The sequence below is a fragment of the Battus philenor genome, unplaced genomic scaffold (assembly GCF_028537555.1).
Source record: "Battus philenor isolate CCGP_79_NKW_IND1 unplaced genomic scaffold, ilBatPhil1.0.hap1 SCAF_3, whole genome shotgun sequence".
NCBI classification, from domain to species: Eukaryota; Metazoa; Arthropoda; class Insecta; order Lepidoptera; family Papilionidae; genus Battus; species Battus philenor.
Genome location: NW_027181693.1, coordinates 7,215,788 through 7,229,143, shown reverse-complemented (window position 1 = coordinate 7,229,143; position 13,356 = coordinate 7,215,788). Strand labels below are relative to the sequence as shown.

The following is a 13,356-nucleotide window of genomic DNA, read 5'->3' as shown; positions in this document are numbered from 1 at the left end:
AGTTTTATATTCTTTCTTTGGACTATAACATTTTTGCGGAGCTCTCTTACTCGTTTCTTAATGTGTGCGCCCATTTTTGTCCACATCCTTCCTCCCTAAGTAAATATACACTTTGAGTACCTAATGGACTTGAAACATGAAACTTCTTTACACAAACATCGAATTCACAAAAAATACAAACTCCTTATATAGGATTCAATAGGAGCTAAATAATCAATATATCGGCCCATTATTTTTGAGTACATATATTTTAATTTTAGTAAGTAATCTATGAAACCAAAAATATATAATTAAAATAAGAATACAAAGTCAAGTCGACAATTTTGAAAGAGAAGCTCTTTAGAAAAAAAGAAAATAAGAATAACATCGTTAAAATAACGGACTGTCACAACCCATTCATTGAGAAAAATTAAATAAATCACGGCTGTGCCTCGCTTTTAAAAATATGACGCCAAGTTATTTACTGCGTCATGCCATTAATTTTATATATGGAACTTCACATATTATTTTAATGATTTGATTTACATTAACAAGATATCATATCCCTCGAGATCATATTATTAAGTTTCAAAATATAAAGATCATTGTATTCCTGGTGGTATGATTATTAAAAAAAGGTATAAAAGTTCTTTCGTATTGTTATTTTTAATGTTATACACGTTTTTCACGTTTGATTACGATATATATTTTTTTGATAACTTTATTTTTGTAGCTCCTTGTTTTTAATATTTACGCAATTTGGTCAAATAACTGTGACCAGTCATTTAGTCGGTATTCTCTTGATCTCGAGAGGAATTCCAAAAACTGTCGTATATTTTTCTATATTAAATATAATCAATTTTAAAAAATTGATTGCAATTTCATCTGTGACTCTTCAAGAATCCAGCGAGATTTTTTTCCTTTTTTAAATTAGCTAACAACTGTACTATAAATTGTAGACATTATTCCTAGATATCTTAAAAAATAGATTCACTCATCTTCTTGTAGTTTGTTTACCGGTTAGGTGGGCCTTCTAATTCTAGACTAACTCCATTAAGTTAGTTTCAAGTGTGTATACGTTAAACCGTGCACCATATATTAAACAGCAATCTCTTTTGTATGTATTTTTTATATATTATGTCAAAACTTTACCTAAAGAATTATTAAAGGGACCTTAACATGTGAAAATATGAAATTGCAAGCCAAAGTTAACCTGCGAAACGGCCAAATTCACATCTTCATCTAACTGCGAATAAAGTCGGATGCTTTCTTTGAAGCTTCGACAAAGACATTTTTTGTTCTTGTTGTAAATAGTCCGCCTCTTATCAATAGTTGTCTTTTCAAAAAGCTTCAGTTTCATTAAGTTTTAATATAAAACAAATGAGTCAACGATTCTTTCATAGAGCTCGTGTAGAACTGAAACTGCAATCCAAGTCTTCAGTCGTTAGCTTATTATTATTAATATATTGACGAAAAAAGCTTAAGATTCGAAAAATTAATATTTAAATGTTAAGAATCCTAGTCGTTGATGTTTGCCTGATTATTTTTAATCCATTTAAGTTATATCTAATAAAGTGTTTCTATGTTTAACTTTATTAAAAGATGTGTTGTTGTGAAGTTTCTTCCTGCTTCTTCTCTCCAACTATAACGCCTTACGAAGCACAGTAGAGTCAAAAATAAAATAGATGAGAAAATTTTATAGGTAACATGTTGGCGATCAAAAAGAGTTGTGATAAAAGTTCCTATGTTGAATAAACGTATTTTATCTTTAGCTTTAATTGTTCCACAAATTTATTCTCTAAACTTTATTCATAATATGTATATTATTTATTATGTATATTATTAATTTATTATTATTATTATATATTTGTGCTATCACCGTGGGTACAAATACCTCATTTTTTTGGTTTCCGATTTTTTTTTTTATAATTGAATTTCATAAGTTATTGAATTTCTTCGTTATATTAACGAATTATTGCAGTTGCCAACAATATAAAAATGGCGGGAACCGTTTTGTATTAATAATTTTTGTCCTCAAAATATCTTCTATATATTATTATTAATCAATTCAAATCTAATAAAAATAGACATTATTGTGCTTAAAATTTGATCATACGTGTTGAAAAATTCTGATTCTTAGACGTAGCTAATGATATTAGTATGCAGACATTAAATACCGTTTTACCTTGTACCTAGGGAACATAACATATTTTTGTGATTCCAAGAACTATAACAATAAACTGACGTTATTACAAATTTTATCTTTTTGGATCCTTTATTTTAAAAGAAAACAAACCTTCATTAATAATCAGATTTAGGAGGAAAAATTTCACAAACAAATGTCCGGGAAATGTCACACGAGCGTTTATTTCCGAATCATCGAACCATCTCCGATTTGAATTGACAAATCATTTACATTCAAGAATAATCACAACATAGATAATTCATTTCTAAACATATTGTTTCTGTTTAAATAAAAATAATCAATGTTTTTTTTATATAATTTAAGAAAACATTTTTTACTTTAAAGCTATTTAAATATCTTAAAAAATATTCAAATTCATTCAATTTATAAAACACAGTAAATACAGGAGTTTGAATTAAATTACTGATAAATAATGAAGGAACGATATAAAAATACCAAAAAGGAATATTTGAGTATGGATTAGAACGTTAAAATAATTTATTAAAACGCAATGGAGCGGAAAGTATAACAAAATGGCAGGAACAATTACACGACATCTTTCTACTTACAACCACGAACCATCCGAACCTTCAGCTAACTCGGTGAGTGACTTTTCATCATTGCCATCATCATTTCAGCCGTAGCACATCAATTGTTGGACAAGAGCCTCTCCCAAAGATTTCCGAAAAGGCCACTTCCATCGACCTTGACGAGGTGTTCTGTCCACTTTGACAAGTAGAACTATTATGTAAAATTAATAATTTTCAAAATCATCATATACAATAAAAGAAGATATCGGATGTCTTATTTAATAAAATCACGTTGAAGATAACATTGATTTACAAAATCATTCCACACAACCATTCATATAAAAAATCATCCATGTACAAACCTCTAAGTCTAAAAAATTTTAACACGTCATATTTTGTGCCTATGTTCAATAATGCTTTAATGAGGTTCTTCAAGCTTCTCTTCCTTTTGTGTGGCCTATTTCCTGAAAATCAGCAACTCTTTTCTATACGATCTTGACCCCTTTCCATTGTCGGTTTAACTGTGAATAATTATTAAATCTGCCTCATAACGTAGTAGTTTTTTTTTTTATTATAAAATTTTATACATATGCTGGATACATTCTTACATTATCTACAGAATTTGTCACTTATCTAAATGCTCGGTTAAGGGAGTACTTTAAATCCTATTTTTTTAATTCATAATGTTTTGGCTCACAACTGTAAATCAAATGTGATTTACTTAAATAACTTTTAGTTTAATTAAAACGTCAACTACAAGACTAAGATAACTTATCCTTTTGGATTGAGAATCAAAAAATAATTTAGGACTACATGAAACTATTAGGCCTAATGGGTTAAATTCACTCTCTCATAAAACTTTTGAGTCCACTGGACAGCTTTAACTTACTTAATGTTAAGGAGCATTAATTAATTATCGTAGATCTAGAGCCCCGAAAGGATTCATTCGCCTTTACTGCGGACAACTAATTTACAGACGTGTTTTAATGAGAACGGGACTATTCTATATATGTAGATACTAAGCATTATCTTTTCTTCTATCTGACTAATATTTCAGTCAGACTTTTGATTTACATTTTATTCATTTAACAACTTACTTATGTTTTCCCCTGTTATTGTAACACAATATACGTACTAGAATATATAAATAAATGCTATTTGTTTTAGTAAAAAATGTAAGTGCAAAGAAAACTTAAAAAAATATGTATTGATAGTAAGTATTAATAATAATTTTATAGTGACATATTATAATTAAAGTACAAAAATATAGAGTTGACGTTTCTAGAAAATGTAACCATTTTTTTTAGTAATCAAATATTATATCTATATAAATTTGTATGTTAATTGTATATTATACATACAATTAACAATTTTAGTAACAGGTGTCTAGTGGCAGATCGATATTTTTAAATTTGAGTAATAAATTAATTATTTAATATATACCTTTAATTAAAGCATTGAATAGAATAAAAGTGCGAATTTTATTTTGTAAAGGGTATGCCAACGAAATATCTTTCGTCAAGTTACACACACTGTTCAAAACGGAACCGTGTGTTCAGCGCCACATGCTACAGAAAACTTTAAATTTTTCTGTAGCATGTGGCATTTAAATTCACAAAGGTTCAGGGATTATTAATGAAAGATCTTCCTTTAAGGAAAAAAAATTCATTGCAGTTAGGTCATTTGACCTTGAAAGCCATGGGATATCCACAAAGCGACTAATCAGTTTTTATGGAAAAGCTTTACGAAGCAAATTCATTGATGCTCTGTTCGTGTAAAAAGATAATATAACTAACATAAATCTGCGACTAGATACCCTGTATAAAGAATTTTCAACCATAAATCCATGTACATTTAATGGCGAATGAGTCGTTCTGACCACAACAATGGGACATTATTCAGATATTTGCGGTACGAAATACAGCATTTTAACAAAACAATTGTAAATTAAAACAAAAAGTACACCTTAACATTACCGCACATTCAATATTTTTGGTTGCTTTTTCATCGTGGTTTCAAATTAATTCAAAAAAACTTTTTTGCGTCAGTGCTTTGTAAGCGGCTGTGAATTTATAATAAACTTTTATTTGGTAATTACAATAAATTAGAACGGGCTCCTTTTAAGTTATTATTTTTTAATTCCAATTTCAAAAATGATTGCTCATAAAGGATGATTATTTTATTATTAATAAAATATTTTTAATTTTTTCCCTGTGTAAATTGTTTATTAGAAGGAACATCAAAAAATTCGATATTTTAATGATCATTATAGATTTAGTAGTTATTCCTAGGTGTCGAGTTAAATAGAAGAGTGAACAATATGTATTTCACTTTCTAAATAAGTGATTTTTAATATACAAACATACAACTTAAATTGGATACATTGACTGTACCTCAATGGTACGTGCCTATTAGATTTTTGTATAACAAATCTCGCAAAAGGGCGCTCTTTGAAGCATTATTCGTGTGAATTATATTATTCTACTTTAAAATTCGAGAAATCCAAACGTCTGAAACTGAAAGAATTACTTAGAAGTTCTGTCACCAATCTAATCCAAATGCTAGGAAATTAAACACATTTTAATTTTTATATCTATTTCAGTACACGTCTTTGTACTTTTATTTTAATGTTTTCAAAAAATATAAATTCCGCACAATACCCGGCGATAAATATTGCACATCGACCTTTGGATAGAGACAATCGGATAATTTCGGCTACATAGAGCACTATCTCTGTCCCACGCTACATATTCACTCTTTCCAAAGATCGATGTGCAATATTTATCGCCGGCTACTGTAAATATTTTAAATACCTTAATTGTCTTACTTTTAAATACGTATTTAGTTGCCGTTTTTCGAGAGTTTTTTAAGAATTGCTCGGACTACAAATAACATTGGCCACCGCTGTTATAATGATATTCTGATAAACAATTCTTATATATGTTTTATGTACCCTCAGTTAATAACCGAGATCAACGTACAACTGGCGCTGTTTCGCGATCTATTAATCCACATTGGACAACCGCCCGACTGCCCTGAGCTGCGAGAGCGGGTGCGACGGCTTCGACGCGCATGCGTTGAGGCCACCAAACAAACCAGCCAACTTGTAATGCCCACCTGCAAGAAGTACGTATTTATTTTCAATTAGTTATTATACTTCTTCCTATACAGGTTTTAGACATAAAAGGTTTAAAAGTAAAACCTTAAATTTTCTTACATCTTTTTCCAAGTATACGAAGCTATATTACACTAATTTATTTTTATATTTAGTAATCCAAATGTTATCATTACTTTGCTGTTTTATATATTTTTGACACTTACTTGTTCGCTTTTGAACACCAACTCGTCTGGTGGAAAGCGACTATTCACTCTGACCCTGAAGAAACCTGGGTTATAATTCTCGGGAAATAAGGTAGCTAGCATATCGTTCCATATTCTAGTTGGGCGGACCTATGGTATTTTCGAAACCATTGATTTTTCTGTAGAGCGTTTCATAAAGTAATTGTAAGTAAAAAGGATATATATTCACCCCTTTAAGCTTTTACACATATAACCAATCAATCTGTATATATTTTATATACCAAATCTTTTAATTCTTTTGTAATTAATACATTTAGGTAATAATTATAGTTATATGACACTGTTACTAACACCTAAGTAATAGTTTCTACTGTTCCCTGTAAAATAACACATTCAAATTGGTAACTCTAAATCAATACCCGCCTGTGGCCCCTTGATATGTATCTTGAATGAGATTAATGATCCCGAACAAACAGATAAATTGTCTTCTACATTATTTCCAACTACATGATATATAAAATAGATTACATTGTGTAAGAAAATTATAAAATAATTTTTGTAGCCACAACAAGAAGATAAAAAAAATTGATTTGAATGTTTTCGCACAAGAATTATTTTTTATAAATATAATTTATTATAAATCTTAAATTTACTTAGATTAAAAACTAATATCTTACGTTATGCAATATGCAATATTAAAACTATTCGTTGTGGTCGGCCATTGTTGTTTAATAAAATTATTTAACTCTTGGGGGTATGTACACAAAAAGAATGTATTTTTTATTGATACATTTGCGAGCTTTTATACATATTTTTAATCACTCTGTATAAAGAGAAGAGTCGGAAATATTTTGCATTCAATAATTTGGTAAGCAACAGACCAATTACTTTTCGCAGTACAGAGTTTGCAGGAAAAGATAGTAAACAGTAATTAATTTTAGTATGTTATATCCTATTTTGAAAAGGCGTTAAGACTTTATTACGATTGCGTATTTATTACCCCAAAAAAATTAAAAAAAAATTTCGGATAGAGTGTAAAACATTAATTAACAGCAAATGATCTAAACATTCCCTTTAAAACTTTTACATCTGTAATCAATCATCCTGTATATTAATGTGATTAATTCTTATTCAGTTAGATTTTTTTGTACACTTAATCCTAATTGTGTATAATAAACATAACATAAACATAATAACTTTGTTTAGCAACAAAATGTTTATGTACAGAAAATCTATGATAAATGTTTGGATAAATAATTTTGTTAACACGCAACAACAATAATTTGGGTTTTGGTAATTGCATAAAAAAAATAAAAAAGCTAGTACCACAGACGGGTATAGAGATATAAACAATGAAATCGAAATTTGTCTAAAACATGGCGTTATAAATAAAGAAACCTTATTACAAAGACTAATGTTAGAATCAAAAAAAGTTTCAACTACGAAATGTTACGAAGTTTCTTCGAAAAAGTTTTCTGTATTTAAAGTAAACATATATTTATAAAAATTAAAATATATCAATACTTCAAAACATTTCATTATATCATCCTATCTTGAATATAGAATAATTAATAAGGACTTATTGACTCTGTTTTAACAAATTACCATTTCGTTGTACGATTCATTGAATAATTGACTGTATAATTTCTCCCAGATTTTATGCTGTCAAGTCATGAATAGTGTTAAACTTAAGTAAAATGTAGATAATATATGTTTTTACCAGTATACTTTGTGATTTTTTTAAACAGGACGAGCGAAGGTTGTACCGAGCAACCACAGCTGGTATTGCTATACTTCATGTCACAACTGCTGATACGCGAGCTTGCCAAATGTCACCGTCTGGTTCAACTAGTACCAATGGACATGACTTCGTACTATGGTATAAACTATGACTATAATTATACTTGTTTATTATTTTTATAGAAACAAACCTTATTTATTAATTACTCATATTTGATAAAGTTTCTAAAGTAAGAGTAATATTTGGCAATCACTATAATTATATTTGTTAATAATTTTAATTCAAAGTAATTTCGAATGATGTACTATACAATATGATTAATTGAATTAATATAATTTAATATTTGTTTTACACAGAGAATCGTGCCGGTCCATCTAATTTCGGTAACGTGATAAGTCAAATACTACTGTGCAAACAAATCACGCCAGACTTCAATCAAGAAGAACTGTGTAGCATCGCTAAGGATACGCAAGATATTAACAGGATAATCAACGATATACAAGAGTATCTACCGCAACAAGAAAACCTCAATCATTTAGGTATAATTCAAAATATATAAATAACGTACTCTTTTCCTTTTACTCATAAATAGTTATAACATAGCTTAACCATCTGTTTATTTATTTGAATTCAAATTTAAACTAAAAATTCTTTATCCTAAGTAGGCCTAGTTTAAAGGTGGTCACGAAAGAACAATTACATGTATATTTTATACCTGCTACCACGTTTGCAAGGTAAATATACGATGAAAAGAAGCAGCAAGAAACTCAACACTTGCTCTTTTCAAACAGCTAAGAACTTTAATTTTCTTTACAAGATTTATAGTGAACAGAGAATCGAAGAGACAAAAATCCTAATTGTGAAAAGAAGGGTTCACTTCTTTCTCCTGTTCGGCTAACTGAATAGCATTTTATTTCCGTAAATAAAGGTAATAAAAACGTAAATAAAATACCTGTGAGAAAAAGGTAGCTATGATAAATAGAAATATACACCTAGGATAGTTAATGGATTACGGTCAAATTTACCCCTTAACCGATTTTCAAACCTCCAAATATCTCTAATAACTAGTGCATGATGTACATTTGTTTTACTTCGAGCATAAGATATTAAACATTTTTTTACAGAGACCAATGTAGCTCTTAAAGGTGATGATGTAAACGGATTATGGAAGAACAAAAGAAGAGGATCCCTTTACAAAGGAATGGGGGTACTTTGCTGTATGTCACGACCGAACTATCTTTGAGGGTGACGTGTATCGCCAAATGAGTGTCAAATGTACGAAATGGTATAAGTGATGCCTATGCGTACAAGATGACCTTATTTTGACGCATATACAAAACACGCGAAAATTTAAATAAAAAGTGTTCATAAACTATTAAAAATTAAAGTGATAAATGATGTGTAAATTCGTACCGTGTAGACAAAAAGGGTCCATTAGAATGTCTAGTCAATCGCTAACTACAGCAGTACAATCTCGTCAAAGGATACGTGTAAAACGATCTATACTCATTTACTTAAACCGGTAATATGTAATTTTTTTTAATATGTACGGTTATCCATTCCTTATTATAGTTTGTAAGATTTTAAACATGTAAATCTCGATTATAATTGACAAATCATAAAATTTGCGAATTGCCTGGAACGGGATCAATTGCTTTTAAGTAGTAGGTATATAATTCGATTCTACTTTCGTCAATATTTTGCAACATAAATGATTAATGTGTTATTTATATACATTTTAAAGGTATTACAAACAAAAGTTTCATTAACTTAATAATTTGTAGTTAAAATGTCAAAAATATGAGAAATACTTTAAGACTTATAGAATTTTTTAAACTAGTTACAAATGTATTAAGTTTCTCATGTCACTGTCATATTAAGAATTTCAGATATGTTTAAACTCAAATTCATAAAAAAATATGCAGAAACTTTATTTCATTCTGATACTTAACACCATGTATATAATATACTAACTCGTCTTCCAAAACAAAAAACAAACTTACATAATAATTTACTTTTTTATTAATATTACTATAATAATCCAATTTATAAGACTACATTCAATAAGCCAATTTAACTCCGAATAATAAAGTTTCAATATTTATTAATATACTGTTGACTTATCTGATTAATAATTACTATACTAGATGCGTATTATATTCTAGAAATAGTGAACATTACACGATAATAATTAATCTTGCCCAATAATTAGAGATATAATACGATGGCCTAGACAGAGTCGTTGTATTCTTAGCTTGCATATTCTAGTCAATTATTATAATTCCCTAGATACTAGATCTATAAATAAAGTAGACGAAAGATTTAGCCTAGAAAAGTATTTGAGTCATTTCCATTATAATCATAATAAAAAAGACCAAAAAAGACATGGAAATGCTATTGGATTTTTTAAAATGTTCAAATTACACCGCCATATTCATAAGTCATTAGATGTCGGGATAAATTTCGATTTTATTATTTTAAGGTTATACGTTCATAAAAGTTTTATTGTTTAAAAATTTCCTTACAGTTTATTTAACGTTTTAATGAATTTTCTCGATTTCAATTTGTTTTTATCTTAACAGCATTTGTAATATTAGGAAAATAATATTATTACATATAAATACTCTTTCTTAACTTAGATTTCACTGGTATTAAAAACACCAAAAAGCATTTAATGCACCAAATCACTTAGTCAAAGTAAATAATGCTCTTATTTTAATTTATAAGAATACTTAGAAATGCATTTATAAAATAATAGAATACCTAGATATTATTACAACTTATAATCTATTCAATTTATACTAACATATTATAATAGAGATGCGGGTACATACTTATACATATTATATATATTGAATATAATAATATTAATGCTGCACTTTCTAAAGTGATGACTGTGATATAAACGTAAATTGAACTTTAGCAGAGTATGCATTTAGTAAAACAAATTTAAAATTAAATGAAGTTTTATTTCTACCCCTATGTCCTGTAATGAAAAATAATAAGAAGAAAAAAGTAATTACGGAATTATTTCTAGCCAGACAAACACGCGGCTTTTGAATTTAAATGTAAAAATAAAGACGCGTATCTTTTTGACAGCTAAAGTGTAAAATTAAATATTACACAGCAATCAGAGATAATGGCATCTCTCGTTAATTTTTTCCTTCCGGGTTTCTAGCCAAATAGCGTAGTAGTATTTTACTAACAGAGGCAATGGTAAAACTGGTATATAACGCGGTCTTCATAATTTCTGGTAATGAAATATCTCGTCGTAATGTGTCTAAGAAAGAAGAAAATTTCATCACTGAGAGCTACAGAAGCAGCCAAGACGACGGCTACAGCTACTGAACGAGGACTACTAAATCAACACCCCAACGGACAAAGAAACATTACACTGTTGGGTAAACTTGGGTACATCCAAGTCAAACAGACGCGTCATGTAACATGCGAACGGACAGAACTAGTAGTGGGAGAAATTTTAATTTTAGGTCGTGGATCTCTAATCTGCAAGTGCTGAGACCGAAGAAGTTGTAACAGCCCCACAAAGAAAACAGCGTCGACATCTAACAGAAACAAGAGAGAAATGTGCCATCACTAAAGCAAAGCCATAAACGATTTTATACTTCAAAATTTAGGTTAGTTCCTTAGATGTAATAAAGATTATCTTTTATACAATCAGGTTAAGTAAATGTTATTTAACCTAATCGAGATTCAACACAAAAACTCGTTCTCTGAGGCAATAAATAGGGAAAACTATTGCCATTTTCTGAAGACTTGTGTGAAAAGGTAAGCTTATTAACTAAATAATTAAATTTCAACTGCGGCCTCATATCGACATCGTTCTAGAGGAAATCTTTCAATAGTTATTTATTTAATTTATTCAATAGAAAGTTTACAGCAAAGACTTTTTTATAGGTTTATAGTTTATTGGCATAAAAAATTAAGCGTCTGTGTTACTTGCTGTAAGCATTGTTGACCTACGAATATAAATTTTTGAATTGGCACATCGAGTAGAACAATAAGACATCGATCGGTTAAGGCAAAGATCCTTGGGGTTAGGATTATCTTTATCGCATGGTACCCCGAGATCATGGTGTGTACATATAAAGAGTAGTGAAAATTTATTGTATTTATAAAAGATTTACATTTTCGGTGTGCGATTACAAATGTACGAGTTAAGAAATTTTTAATAATTTTCGTAGACACTTATTGGTATACCAGTCCGTCCCCCAATTGGTTCGCCGTATTTATTACGCGATTGTTTTGGCCTGTGATCACCCTCGTCAGAATATGTTCGAGATATATCTAGGAAAAAACATTTTTGTTAATCTATAATGTATAATGTATGTTAAATTTTAATAAGAGTCATTACTTTCTGGGGCCGCTACATTTATTCCGTTATTAATGATTAAAAGTCCAATAATCTTTTCAATACAATTATATAAAAGAAAAGTGTGAATTGAATAATAACGGGATTATAAGAGTGTAATTGGAATTCGAATAGGACGACCTCCGGTTCTATTTCAACCTTATCACCATCATCGTCACTTCAGCCACAAGGCGTCCACTGTCCAGTGACAGTGGACGCCTTATGATCGGTAGCATCGGTTAGAAGCGGTCTTTATTCAGCTTCTTCCAGTGCTGCACTTACCTGTGCACTGTCTCCACTTCAAAATTTTAAAGTCCCAGCGACCATCTGTTCTGCACAATATTTCCTGCTCATTGCCACTTCAACTTGCCCATCCGCTGGGCTATGTCGGTTACTTGCGTCAGTTTCAAAATGCTAAGAAAAAAACTCATCACTAACAAAATTTCATAATAAAATTTATAAAATATAAACTTACAATCATCTGAATAAGGTCTTCTTCGTCCAGGTAAAACATGATCTTTCAATACAACAACTTTGTAGTTATGGTGTCTTTTCACGTTTTTATTGATAGACGTTTTTGATGGAAGTAATACTGATATCCTAAATAAAAAAAAACTACTTCTTATTTGTGTTTAACATAATAGAACATTAAAGTAAGTGCATACTTACATTTTACTAATTTCATCCAAATATTCTTTATGTATGGAACTCTCATCGCTTGATGTGTTTAAAATGAAATAAAATTTTGAATATTTTTTCAGATTTTTTAATAATTTTGTAACACTATCATTTTTTATTTCTCTTTTTGGCATATTGGATAAATTGTAATTTATTGAATTTTTAAAATATTTCTTTGGGTGTCTATTAGTTATTTCTTTCAAAATCTTATACGTAAACTTCTTTTTAAGATCCATATATTTTGGTTTATATACAAATATGGACAAAGATTTATCGTATAAGTTTTTATCGATTTCCTTTTCTTTTACATGTTTTTTACTTTTATTTTCATCGTTGATTTTTGAGTTCGTAACAATATCTAAATTATTTTGATAATTCAAAAGCTCATCATCAACACCATATTCTTTATTGTTAAGATTGCCACCATAATATTTTGTTCCTCGATTTTGATACTCCTTTAATAATTTTTCCGGCATCAGGCTTAAAATGTTTATAATGTCACCTTCATTTAACTGGTAATTCATAGCTTCTTTAATGAATATATTTATTACTAAAATTAAGTAGAAAACTTAGA

General features: G+C 29.1%; 1 protein-coding gene and 1 long non-coding RNA gene across 2 annotated transcripts in view; one reads left to right on the top strand and one right to left on the bottom strand.

Annotated features, from left to right (window-relative positions):
- The window catches only part of LOC137926989 (uncharacterized), a 51,347-nt gene extending 42,353 nt beyond the window's left edge, over window positions 1–8,994 (top strand). The window contains exons 2-5 of the mRNA XM_068770754.1: window positions 5,654–5,826; window positions 7,746–7,873; window positions 8,092–8,274; window positions 8,860–8,994. Coding sequence (XP_068626855.1) covers window positions 5,654–5,826; window positions 7,746–7,873; window positions 8,092–8,274; window positions 8,860–8,978 — 603 coding nt within the window. The 3' untranslated portion in view covers window positions 8,979–8,994. The remainder of the gene's footprint in view (window positions 1–5,653; window positions 5,827–7,745; window positions 7,874–8,091; window positions 8,275–8,859) is intronic.
- Window positions 8,995–11,670: 2,676 nt separating this feature from the next.
- On the bottom strand, window positions 11,671–12,874 carry LOC137926990 (uncharacterized). Its single transcript, XR_011107723.1, has 3 exons — window positions 12,774–12,874; window positions 12,580–12,704; window positions 11,671–12,040 (listed from the first exon to the last, which is right to left on the bottom strand). It is a non-coding gene; the product is annotated as an uncharacterized lncRNA (long non-coding RNA).
- Window positions 12,875–13,356: the final 482 nt, after the last annotated feature.